Source organism: Mesocricetus auratus, unplaced genomic scaffold (genome assembly GCF_017639785.1).
Source record: "Mesocricetus auratus isolate SY011 unplaced genomic scaffold, BCM_Maur_2.0 Super-Scaffold_100025, whole genome shotgun sequence".
Classification (NCBI taxonomy): Eukaryota; Metazoa; Chordata; class Mammalia; order Rodentia; family Cricetidae; genus Mesocricetus; species Mesocricetus auratus.
Genome location: NW_024429206.1, coordinates 5,324,639 through 5,336,943, shown reverse-complemented (window position 1 = coordinate 5,336,943; position 12,305 = coordinate 5,324,639). Strand labels below are relative to the sequence as shown.

Sequence of the window (12,305 nt, the reverse complement as noted above, 5' to 3'; positions counted from 1 at the left end):
CCCTCTCTCCCTCTCTCTCTCTCTGTCTGTCTGTCTCTCTCACTCTCTCTGTCTCTCTCTCTCTCTGTCTCTCTCTCTCCCCTGCCTCCTTCCCTCCCTCTTTCTCTCTCTTTCCCTTTCCTGCCAGGGCAACCATGTCCCAGCTTGAAGGTCAGCCAACAATGAAGGAGAGAGAGAGAGAAAGAATGGGAGACAGTGTAAAGTGTAGTTACATGTGTTTGAGTTTGTGTTGGAGACACACAGATCATGGTGACCATGACAGGTTGATGCTTCCCCAGTTACATTTTGGGCTGACCAGGTTGCAGTTACCCCTGGTGCAAATCCCCTCTGCCAGGGAGAGCCCCCTTTCTGTGCTGCTCTTTCACTCGTGTTATTTGTTTGCTTTTTACATTCTAGCTTTGGTTTTAAATTCTATTCTAAGTCGTGTGTTGGCACGTGGGTTTATACACAGTGGGTGCCAGTGCTCCTGGGCGCCAGAGGTGTTGGCTGCCTGGCAGCTGCAGTTACACTGTGGAGTCTGATGTGGGTGCTGGGGACTGAACCAGATCCTCTGGAAGAGCACTAGCAGGCTCACCCACCCTGCCACGATGTCATTCAGTGCCCCTGTGTTCCAGAACAGACCGTGGCCAGGAAGGGTCAGCCTCGCAGATGGTAGAGACAGAATGAGAAAGGGAGGTCATAGGAGACTCTGTTCTAGCCCTGTAGTTTAAGGTTTACCCAGGACAGGCGGGCTTGGTGGCCCACGCCTTTAATCCCAGCACTCGGGAGGCAGAGGCAGGCGGATCTCTGTAGTTCGAGGCCAGCCTGGTCTACAGAGCGAGTTCCAGGACAGCCTCCAAAACAATACAAAGAAACCCTGTCTCAAAGAGCCAAAAAAAGAAAAAAAGGTTTGCCCAGGACATCATCTTGACTTGTGGAAAGTCAAGATTGACATCCCTTAGGCCACTCTAAACTCTGTTCTTCGTGGTCTTGTGCATTCCAAATGGTCTCTGATCCTGAACAAATGAAGTGAAATCGCTGCTCCCACACACACACACACAGTGCCGGCCAACCCTACCCACCCCCGCCACAACGGCCCTATTTGTGCTTTTGGTCTTTGGCTCCAGATCATGTTTGCTCATGGCACTCTGTCTCTTACAGGGAGATGCTGTGTTTGGGATCCTCAGTAAAGTGAAGCCTTCCTACTCGTCCTGTGCTGACTGCATGTACCCTGCAGCTGGCGGGGCTCCCGAGGCCTTCGCAGAATGGCACGAAGAACCCAGCGCTCCTGCCATCTGCACCCAGCCAGCCTTCCTGCCCCATGTCACATCTTCCCCGATGGCCCACACGAGCAGCAGGTCCCGAGCTCCAGAGAGGCTGGCCTCTGGTCCAGCCAACAACCCCCCATCCCTACTACCAGCAGGCTCAAGGAAGCCAGACTCTGGAGCTGGGGCTTGCCCAGAACCGCCAACAAGCCTTCTAGAGCCTTCCAGAGAAACCTCAAAAGTCCCTCCAAAGTCCCTCCTGTTGAAGAATTCTCACTGTGATAAGAACGCCTCCAGTATGGAAGTGGTGAAGGAAGAATTGTCAGCGAAGAGAGATCCTAAGCCGGCTAAGGACCTGAGGCTTCTGTTCAGTAACGAGGCTGAGAAACCGACCACCAACAGCTACCTGATGCAGCATCAGGAGTCCATCATTCAGCTACAGAAGGCAGGCCTGGTCCGGAAGCATACCAAAGAGCTGGAGAGGTTGAAGAGCCTGCCTTCAGACCCGCCGTCTACCTGCAGGGACAGCGCCACCAGCAGGCTGGAGGCTAGCATCCCTGAAGAGGGCCAGGAGCCCGAACACTCAGCCCTGAGCAACCAAGCAGGCATTGAAGAGAAACCTCCAGAAGGAGCCTTGGTGAAAAGCCCTACTCCTACCCTCCTCCGCATGGATCACACCAGTAGCTTCTCAAAAGACTTCCTGAAGACCGTGTGCTACACCCCCACCTCCTCCTCCATGAGTTCCAACCTGACTCGGAGCTCCAGCAGCGACAGCCTCCACAGTGTCCGAGGGAAGCCAGGGCTGGTGAAGCAGCGGGCACAGGAGATCGAGACGCGACTCCGACTTGCGGGCCTCACTGTGTCCTCTCCACTGAAGCGTTCCCACTCCCTCGCCAAACTGGGAAGTCTCAACTTATCCACCGAGGACCTGTCCAGCGAGGCTGACACGTCCACCATTGCCGACTCGCAGGATGCCAAGTGTGGTCACTCTTCCTTGTTGTACGAACCCCAGGCCACCCCAAGGGACCCCATTGCAGCCTGTAAGGCCTCAGGGAAATCGGTCCCAGAAAACTTGAAAAGCCTGTCAAAGTTGAGTAAAAGCTGACCAGCGTTCTGCCGTGTGGGTGAAGGTTTTTATGGTGTCCTGATCTACCACCACTCACGTCTTGATTCGTGTTAACGTTAGTCATCCAGGCTTTCCCCACACTTGCCAAAGAGAAGGGAGCAGAAACAAGTAAAATCAACCAGGAGACCCAGCAAGGGCCTGGGCGACCTGGAAGCTGTCAGCCAGGAGATGTGCAGCTCCAATGCCCAAGTCCTATCTTTGGGAAGACACAGACACACAGGCTGAAGCTGTGTCTCGGTTGTTAGAGTCTTGCTGGCCATGCACCACACCGTAGGTTTGATCCCTAGCACCACATAAAACCAGACATGGCTGTGCACTCCTGTAATCCCAGCAAGGGAGGTGGAGGCAGGAGGATTAGAATTTCAAAGTCACTCAGTGAGTTTTAGGCCAGCCTGGTGGAGAGAGAATAAGACTGTATATACAAAATACTTTATGTGTGACCTGTAATAGAGGGGGGTGTGGTGATGTCGTCCCTGTGGCCCACGTTCCCAGTTTGCTCCTGTCCTTGAGGGAGAATTCTCAGATGACAACACAAGTCCTACCTCCGTTCTCACTGTGCTTTTGCTTTTAAAATAGTAATGACCACGGCTCTTTCTGAGGAGCAGTGTCGTGTCTGAAAGGGTTTTTTCCAAGGGAATTGTGGGGGGGTTTCGGTTTCTTTAGGGCTTTTTTGGTTTTTTGTTTGTTTGTTGGTTTTTGAGGGTGGGGAACCCCAGAAATATCAAGACTTTTAGCCTGCCCATCCCCAGTGCAGCTAGGTGAAGTCTTCAGAGGGAAGCACTGAATGGCAGTCATCTGTGTAACCCTCCATCCAGGTCGGTACCTGCAGTGGGGTGTGTGGGGTCCTCAGCTTCTAGCATCAAGCTTTCACCCTCCAGTCACGCACGGGGAAGGACTCTGGGGGCATCGCTGAGCCACGTCTGCTGCTAACAAGACATTGCTGTGTTTGGAAAGAGTAGACCCTGGCAGCCACCCTGGGCTTCTGTGCTCCTGTCTCAGGGCCCATTGGAAGGCTTAGGAGTCTCCCGTTCCTCGGCAACCATTTCTCCTCGGCAAGAACAAGACCACATTGAGAAACCTCACCCATGACACCCTAAGGGAAGGGAGTTACTTCCTAGTGGCTGGCAGTCATTGGTGCCAGAATTCATTTCACCAATCTCCATGGGTTGACTGGTCACTTAGCAGGGCTCTCGAGAAGCACATACATGACCTGTGGCAAGAAAGCGTAGGTGGACACTTGGTATCGTCTGACAGCATAGCACAAAAATCTCCTGACTTGGTCACCATCCCCAAGTTCCTGCTGATGATAAAGACCAGATGAAGGTCATTGATGTTCCCCAATCCAAAGCCCCTTGGTTTTGTTACTGTTGGGGTGTGAGAGTCCACGCTGCATGCATACATGTACATAGGTCTGTGTGCATATACCTTGTGTATGCGTTTTGTGTGTGTGTGTGTGTACCTGATCAAACCTGGTGTATGCCATTTCTCTCATCACGCACAGTGTCCTTTAGCTATGCAGTAAGTTGCCCTAGACTCATCTGCAGTGATGCCACCAGGGGCCATCTGGAGAAGGGTGACCACCTCGTCTTTCCCTTTTGCAGTAGACACCACGTTCCCTCCTTCAGCCCGTCTCAGACAGGAGTCCTAACTGCGCAGCCTCTGCTGCCCTGGCCGTTGGCCTTGCTGCATGAGAAGATAGCTGCTTCCTCCTCTACACTGTAATTATTGTTTTACAATTGAGTGCCTTAATGATCGTTTACAAATACTGTGTATTTATGCGCTACAATTCAGCTCTCATCTTCTGTGGCTGGGTACTTGTTCTCGTCCTGGTGGTTGAGATTAGGACTTGAGTTTCTCCCCACCCCCTCCACTTAACGTTTATTCTGCTATGCAGTTGACATTGTGGTTGGTGACTGCTCCACGGGGCCTGCCAGAAGCGGCACTGTTGAGTTCCTGCAGGCCAGGCTGGCATCAGCAAACGCCACAACCCATGGTAGCCAGGGAAGAACGCGATTTGGTTTTGCTGGGAAGTGGTGCAGGTCCTGCACTCCCTGACCCACAGCCCATCACCCCACCCAAACACCTCACAGCTGCTCTCGAGTTTATGGAGGCTTGTTACCACATAGACTCTCCTCACTCTTCCTATTCTTCTGCCCTTTTCCTGAGCTCCTTGCAGCAAATTGTGGGTATAGCTCACCTCAGAGGAGCTGCACCAGACCATGTTCAAAGGCTGCCACTGGGTTCCCATGCATCGCATTACAACTTTGATTTTTTATTGTTTTTTATATTATATATTTAAAGGCAGTATCTTTTGTACTGTGAATTTTCAGTAGAAGCATAGTGCACTTTTTTTTTTACTTCTGTTGGTGTGTACTGTATATAGTCTGTGTGCTTCTTGTGATGAAAATAAACATTTCCTTTATAAATGTCATGTGAGTGCCCTTGTGTACTAGAGGGGTCTACCTCTGGCCCTTGCCAAGACTTCCAATGTACTCTCCCCCTGTCATCATTGTGGGCATTCCTATTTTTTGTTTGTTTGTTTTTTAGATTTATTGTCTCTTAAGTTAGAGGGTCTCCTCAAAAGTTGGAGGAGAGAGAACCAGAGAATGGTGCTGGCACCACCCTATAGCTGCTCTCCTTCCTAATCCTGTCGCCTGTGGCTGGGATTGGGCAAGTAGAACAAGCCGTGTGGTGGTAATGCACACCTTTGATTCCAGGTCTCTGCCCTGGGTTGTGCAAGCCTCTCACTTTGGGGGCCTGTAAAGCTAACTCTTTTCCTGCCAGCCTGGTCCCACAGCCGCCTTGCCCCAAATGAACACTCAGAGACTTATATTAATTATTTAACTGTTGGCTGATGGCTTGAGCTTCTTATTGGCTAGGTCTGTCTTAATTATTAACCCATTTCTATTAGTACATGTATTTCCACATGGTCTTATCTTACTGGATAATGCTAGACCTGCAATTCCTTTGCCTGCTACATGATGACTACTCAGCGTCTCTGCAGAGAAGGGAGCTATTTCCTGTTTGTCCCTGCTTATATCCTGATTCTGCCCAGCTATGTCACTTCCTGTCTTGCCAATCAGCCAATCAGTGTTTTATTCATTAACCAATAAGGGAAACATATATACAGAAGAACATTCCTCATCAAGGGCCCATCAAGAGGCAATACAAAATAAAGGAAAACTGCTTACTGGAAATCAGAAGAGCTGTGGGGAGGGGCCAGAAAGTCCCCAGCATTGCGATCCAGTGTTCTTCTCCTAGACCTCACCTCCCTTAACTGCTTGGCTTTGGGACACATTTAAGGTCCCAAACACATGTCTTAAAATTGCCTATTCCTAGTTGTGCTGTCAAGAAGAGCCAAGGGAACTCCATGGTGGCTGCAACAATGCAGCTGGTGATGGAGACTTTTGGTCCTACCCTCCCAACCCAATGGCTATACTAGGTAAACCATACATTATGCCCAGATGCTGAAGGACTTTCATCTCCATTTGTTGTCACTGAACTCGGACTGATAAGTAAACCAGAGTGTATGTCTGTTAACCTCACTGAGGTGAAGCAGCCAGATTAACAGCTCCAGATGAAGTCACACATAAATCGGAATTAGCTGGGAATAATTTAATGTGAAATTAAAAGGCTAGTTCGGCGTAGTGTTGGACCAGGAGTTGAACATTGTCTTTGGCTACTTAGCAAGTTTGAAGCCAGCCTGGGCTGCATGAGTCCTTGTTTCAAAAAGAAAAAGAAAGTGTAGGGCTTAAACTAGGCATGGAGACTCACATCTGTAACCCCAGTACTTGGGAGGCGGAGGCAGAAGGAGTGGTCTGAGATTCAGGCTAGCCTGGGCTACAACAACATGAAACTCATCTCCAAAAGATAACGCCATGGCCAGGCTTAGTGGTGGAGCACCTGGCTTAGCCCTTAACTCTACCCCAAGACTGGAGAAGAAGGCAGAAAGAAAGGGGAGAGAGGCCAATGGTACAAATCTAAGTGTGGACTTTTTAAGATGTCTTTTTTAGATTTATTTATTAAGTATACAGTGTTCTGCCTACATGTATATCTGCAGGCCAGAGAGGGCACCAGATCTCATTACAGATGGTTGTGAGCCACCATGTGGTTGCTGGGAATTGAACTTAGGACCTCTGGAAGATCAGGAAGTGCTCCCAACCTCTGAGCCATCTCTCTAGCCCCCTTTTTAAGATTTTTAAATTATATTTTATTGTTGAGTGAAGCCTTTTCCTTGCCAGCCACTTTGGTTTTTCCCCACCAGTCACCTGGGCTCTGCCACGTTGTAGTCTCCAAGTAACACACAAGACGTTGTATTAATTATGACGCTGTTGGCCTTGCTTATTTCTTACTGGCTAGCTCTGACTTAAGTATTTAATCCATAATTGTTAATCTAAGTATTTCTCTTACCAGAGAAAAGGGTCCGGACTTCTTACCCCTATGGCAGCTACATGGTGACTCCCTGTGTTTCTCCTCCCCAGAGTCCTCCTCGACTCCTAGTCCCACCTATCTTGCTTCCCTATTGGCCAACAGTGCTTTATTGACATATACACAGGACTTCCCCATCATTTTATGTGTGGGTGTTTTGCTCACATGTATGTCTGTGCACCACACACATGCCTGGTGTCCTAGGAGCTCAAACGAGGTCATTGTGTCTCCTGGAGTTGAATTAGTGTGCCACCATGTGAGTTCTTAACTGCTGAGCCATCCCAGCTCCTTCTCAGGTGGACCTGTGTTCCAAGTGCTTCCCTGGAAGTCAAGCGATAACCAACTTGAGGCCCACACCTTTCTGGGCTCCATTCACAAATCAGTGTAGGGCAGCAATTCTCAACCTGTGGGTGGAGACCCCTTGGAAAGCATGAACAACCCTTTCATGGGGGTTGCTTATCAGATATTTACGATTCATAACTAGCAAAATTACAGTTATGAAGTAGCAATGAGAATAATTCTGGGGGGTTCATCACAACGTGAGGAACTGTATTACAGGGTCACAGCATCAGGAAGGTTGAGAACAACTCACTGGTCTAGGGGCAGGACCCAGCAATGTGTATGTTTCCCATAATGCTCTGGGAATTCTGATAGCCATATTTAGAGAAAAAATGAAATAAGAATGTGATGTAGGGGAGACAACACCCCCACACACACATCCAACATAGTATGGGTGTTCTTCAGACTTATCTGACACCTGTGAGCTCCGGGTCCTGGGAGAGCGAAGTGTCCCTCAGAGTAACCATCCCAGGGTTGGGTACAATCCCAGATCACACCTGCAGTGTGAGTGGTTTTGCTAGGGAGGAGCCTGGTGTTTACTTAGCTGAGGATGCCCTTTCGTGGCAACGGCTTGGAAGAGGCTCCAAAGGCTTGGGATTTCAGAAAGGCTCACACCAGTGTAAAGATGCTGCTTCTGATTGTTCATGCCTGTCTGTGTGCTTGCTGCCCAAGGAGGCCAAAGGGGGCATCAGATGTCATGGAACTGGAGGTAGAGATGGTTGTGAGCTGCCTTGCATGTGCTGGGACTAGACAGAACTCTGTTGGAAAAGCAGCCGGTGCTCTTAGCCACTGAGCCATCTCTAAAGGCCCTGGTGTCTCATTAGCTGTAGCAGGGCCTTCAGCCCTGCAGAAATCAGCCCCCTACTGCTGAGCTACACAAGGTGGCTTCAAGTAGGCATGTAAAGAGCCCAGCTTCAGCCTGAAATTCCTTTTTTGGTAAGCTGTTCCAGTAAAGAAAATCTTTTATTTGTTGGCTCCTGAGCCAGAGGAAGATGGGCCCACATCTGACTCTGGAAGACTGAGTCTCAGAGCTGGGATGTGTCTCAGGAGTAGAGTACTTTGCTAGCATGGGGAAGGCCCAATTTCAATCCTTAGCACCAGGAAGGGAAGGAGGGAGGGAGGGAAGAAAGAAAGGAAGAAAAAAAGACAGTAACTTGTATGTGGTGCTTCATACCTACAATCCTAGCACTGAGGTGGAGGCAAGAGGATCAGAAATTCAAGGTCACCTTGGTTACAAACTGAGTTCAAGGCTAGCCTGAGCTACAGGAGATCATGTTTCCAAAACAAAACCTGTCTTACCTTGTCCTGGAGGCCAAGAAGCCCCTCGCTCCACCACCCACCTTCTTGGAGATGTAGGAAAGTCAAAGACCTGAGAGCTTCTGAGTTGGTGGGGTGATTCATGGTCAAGTGACAGGGTCTGGTGACTAGGAACTTCAGGGCAGGAGTGGTGGTGCGCACCTGGGCCTCCAGTGCCTGGGGGTGGAGACAGGAAGACCAGGAACCGTAACTTGTAGGCTAGCCTGAGCTACATGAGGCCATTGCAAGACTTTTTTTCCAGGCAAGGTTTCTCTGTGTAGCTTTTGTAGACCAGACTGACCTGGAGCTCACAGAGATTTGCCTGCCTCTGCCTCCTGAGTGCTGGAATTGACAGTGTGCACCTCCACTGTCTGGCTCCTCCTCCTCCTTTTTTTTTTCAAGAGTTTTTTTTAAAAGGCATATTCTGGCAGAACATGGTGATGAACACCTTTAATTTCAGTACTCAGGAGACAGAGACAGGTGGATGTCTTTTGAGTTTGAGGCTAGCCAGGGCTATGTAAAGTGTTCCAGGTCAGCTAAGGCTACATAGTTAGACTGTTTCAAAACCAAAATAAAAGAGAGAAAACGGGGGATGGGGGGACTGTCTCCCTAAAGTGCTATATTAGAGCCAGGCTTCCATGCTTCTTGAAAATGGATATCAAAGTAGGGCCAGAGGTAGATATAGGCACACACATATGCACCTGGCACTGGGGAGACTGAGGCAGGAAGATCCCAAATTCAAAGCTAGCATGCTCTGCATACTAAGGCCCTGCCTCAAAAACAAAACAAAAGTAAAACAAAAACCTCATCAAGGAGTTACAAAAAATGACTAGATAATTCAAGCACAGTGGCATGTAGTTGTCATCCAGAGACCGGAAGGGCTGAGGTAGGAGAATCATGAGTCTGGGCTACACAGGGAAATCCTATTTTTAAAAAAAATGTAGGGCTGGAGAGATGGCTCAAAGGTTAAGAGCACTGACTTCTTTCCCCAAGGTCCTGAGTTCAATTCCCAGCAACCACGTGGTGGCTCATAACCATCTGTAATGAGATCTGGTGCCCTCTTCTGACAGGCAGGCAGAACACTGTATACATAATAAATAAATAAGTCTTTTAAAAAAATGTAAGCCATCGGTGGTGGTGCACACCTTTAATACCAGCACTCAGGAGGGAGAGGCAGGTGGTCTCTGTGAATTCAAGGCCAGTTTGGTCTACAGATTGAGTGCCAGGACAGCCAAGGCTGCACACGGAAACACTATCTGAAAAAAAAAACAAAATATACATACATACATACATACATACGTACGTACGTACGTAATGAGTACACAGTAAACCCTATGAACTTTGGTCTTGTATTTTGTGTAAAGTTGGTCCAGGTTGTGACATAAGTCATCCTTCAAGGACAGTAATGTCCAGGATGACAATATGTGTTCCATTCACTGATCAGGTCCTCTGTTTCCTGCCTCCCTGGAACCTCTTTAAAGACGAAGAGGCTCAAAGGCGGGGTGATTGAAGAAGCAACTGTTAGCAGGAATGTGCACACAACCTCCCCCACGGACCCCATCCTAAGTACAGGATCTCTAGAACCAATGCCAGGGCCTGGGCAGTTCATCCCTTGGGGAGGGCAACAGGGCAGCCTGAGAGCGTGGGCTTGTCCCTGTTGCAATCCAAAAGCAGAGGTACATCCTGTTCTGCGGTTGCCATGGTATATCCGAAAACATCTGCCACAACACAAGGCTGGGGTGGCGCCTGGCAGCAGAGCTCTGGCTCAAGCGGGGCTTGGATGGGCTGGGCACCAGACTGAGCAAGGCCTGCTTCTGGGCAAGGATCAAGGAAACTTCCCCGAGCTCCCACACACATGTGCAGTTTAACACACACACACATGCGCGCACACGCGCACACTCTTATCTGGGAGGCAAGACTAACTGGATATCTAGCTCATGCAGATTTCCCAAAGAATTCTCGGTTCTCTATTTTTGGTTTTGTTTTGGGATTTTTCTGTTTGCTTGCTTGCTTTTTTTTTTTCTTTTAATGCTTCCTTTGGGTTTGCTTTGGTTTTGTGTTTTGGGAGGTCTCCTGTAGCTCAGCTGGCCTAGAATTTGCTATGTAGCTGAGGATGACCTTGAACTCCTGACCCTTCTGCCTCCACCTTGCCAGTGTTGGAGTTGCAGGTTCTGTGCTGCCATGCCTGGCCACCTTTGTTTTTGTTTATTACTCTTCTCTCTTCTTCTTCTTCTTCTTCTTCTTCTTCTTCTTCTTCTTCTTCTTCTTCTTCTTCTTCTTCTTCTTCTTCTTCTTCTTCCTCTTCCTCTTCCTCTTCCTCTTCCTCTTCCTCTTTCCCTTCCCCTTCTCCCTCTTCGCCTTCTCCCTCTTCCCCTTCTCCCTCTTTCTCTCCCTCTCCTTCTCCCCCTCCTCCCCCTCCCCCTCCTCCTCCTCCTTCTTCTTCTTCTTCCTCTTCTTCTTTTGAGACAGGGATTCTCTGTATTGCTTTGGAGCCTGTCCTGGAGCTCACTCTGTAGACCAGGCTGGCTTTGAACTCACAGAGATCCTCGAGCTGCCTCTGCCTCCCAAGTGCTGGGATTAAAGGCACCCACTACCAACACCCAGCTTGCATATTACTATCCTTTCTTCTTATTATTTTATATGTATGTGTATTTTGCCTGCGTATATGTCTGTGTGTACCTAGAACCCTTAGAGGTTAGAAGCCAGGATCAGATTCCCTGGAGCTGGGGTTACAGACAGTCATGAGCCTCCATATGGATGCTGGGAATCAAACTCAGGGCCTCTGGAAGAGTGGCTTGTATCTTAACAGCTGGTCCATCTCTCTAGCCCCCTGGAAGCCTTTTTTTATTGTTTTGTTTTTGTTGTTGTTTGGGGCAAAGCTTCACCCTACTCCCCAGGCTGGCTTCAAGTCTGTAGTAATTATCCTGCCTCAGCCTTCCTAGTGTTGGCATTGCAGATACCACCACACCCAGGTCTAATGCTCTGTTTTCACCTTGGAAACCCTGAAAGGGGATCCTGATTGCCTAGCCTTCCTGACTTCCTGCCTGGTCCAGCTCTCAGCCAGGTCCACAGAACTTCCCTACCCTGGTCCTTCTCTCCAGATGGAACTCACTGCCCTCGTTGTCATAGTAGCTGCTGATGTTTTTCCCGAACAGCCCTTAAAATGCAGGCTTGTCGACAGACAATCACAGGGTGTAGAGGAGGACTGAGCCTGAGCCAGGAGGACCATGTGCCTCCATGAGCTTTATACACCTGCAGAGTAAATGGGACATTCCTGGCTTGGAGGGACTCGGCACAAACCTGTCAAACTAGGTAGTTGGCTAAGTGACTTGATCGCTTGTGATGAACTGGGGCCACAAGTAATAGTGACACACTTTCTAAGAGAGAAACTGAGGTACTGAGGGTCAATGCAATTGGCTATGGTTATATGAATATGTCAAATAGGTTTTATTTGGAGGCGGGGAGGAGGCGGTACTGTGGATTGGACCTAGGGCTTCCCTCAGGCTAGGCGACCTCCTAATTTTTCTAAGATGTAGTCTTGTTAAGTTTTTCCAGCTAGCCTTGAAACGGCAATCATCCAGCCTTAGTCTCCCCATTAGGTTGGGATTACATGCCTGGATCACTGAGCTACTGTCCAGAATGCCCCTGCCCCTCCCCTTTGTTGTCTTCCTAAGTACCAGAAGTCTTCCACGTCTCCCTCAAGCCACACACCCTCCTGGACCTCACCTGAGAAGCCATAGGTGAGCTGGGATGGTGGCTACCCTCTGCTCACCAAGTCCGCACCCTGGCTGTTGACTTCTGTGTCTCTGGGTTCATTCCCATTTATGTATCTTCTTGATAAGTCTGTGAAGTGTGTGCTGGATAGTTTTATC

General features: G+C 49.2%; 1 protein-coding gene across 4 annotated transcripts in view; it reads left to right on the top strand.

Moving 5' to 3' along the window:
- Positions 1 to 4,796, top strand: part of Ssh1 (slingshot protein phosphatase 1) — a 54,899-nt gene extending 50,103 nt beyond the window's left edge. For all 4 annotated transcript variants that reach the window (XM_005078930.4, XM_040731191.1, XM_040731190.1 and 1 more), the window contains one exon: positions 1,141 to 4,796. In XM_005078930.4, the coding sequence (XP_005078987.1) occupies positions 1,141 to 2,349 (1,209 nt within the window). In that variant the 3' untranslated portion in view covers positions 2,350 to 4,796. The remainder of the gene's footprint in view (positions 1 to 1,140) is intronic.
- Positions 4,797 to 12,305: the final 7,509 nt, after the last annotated feature.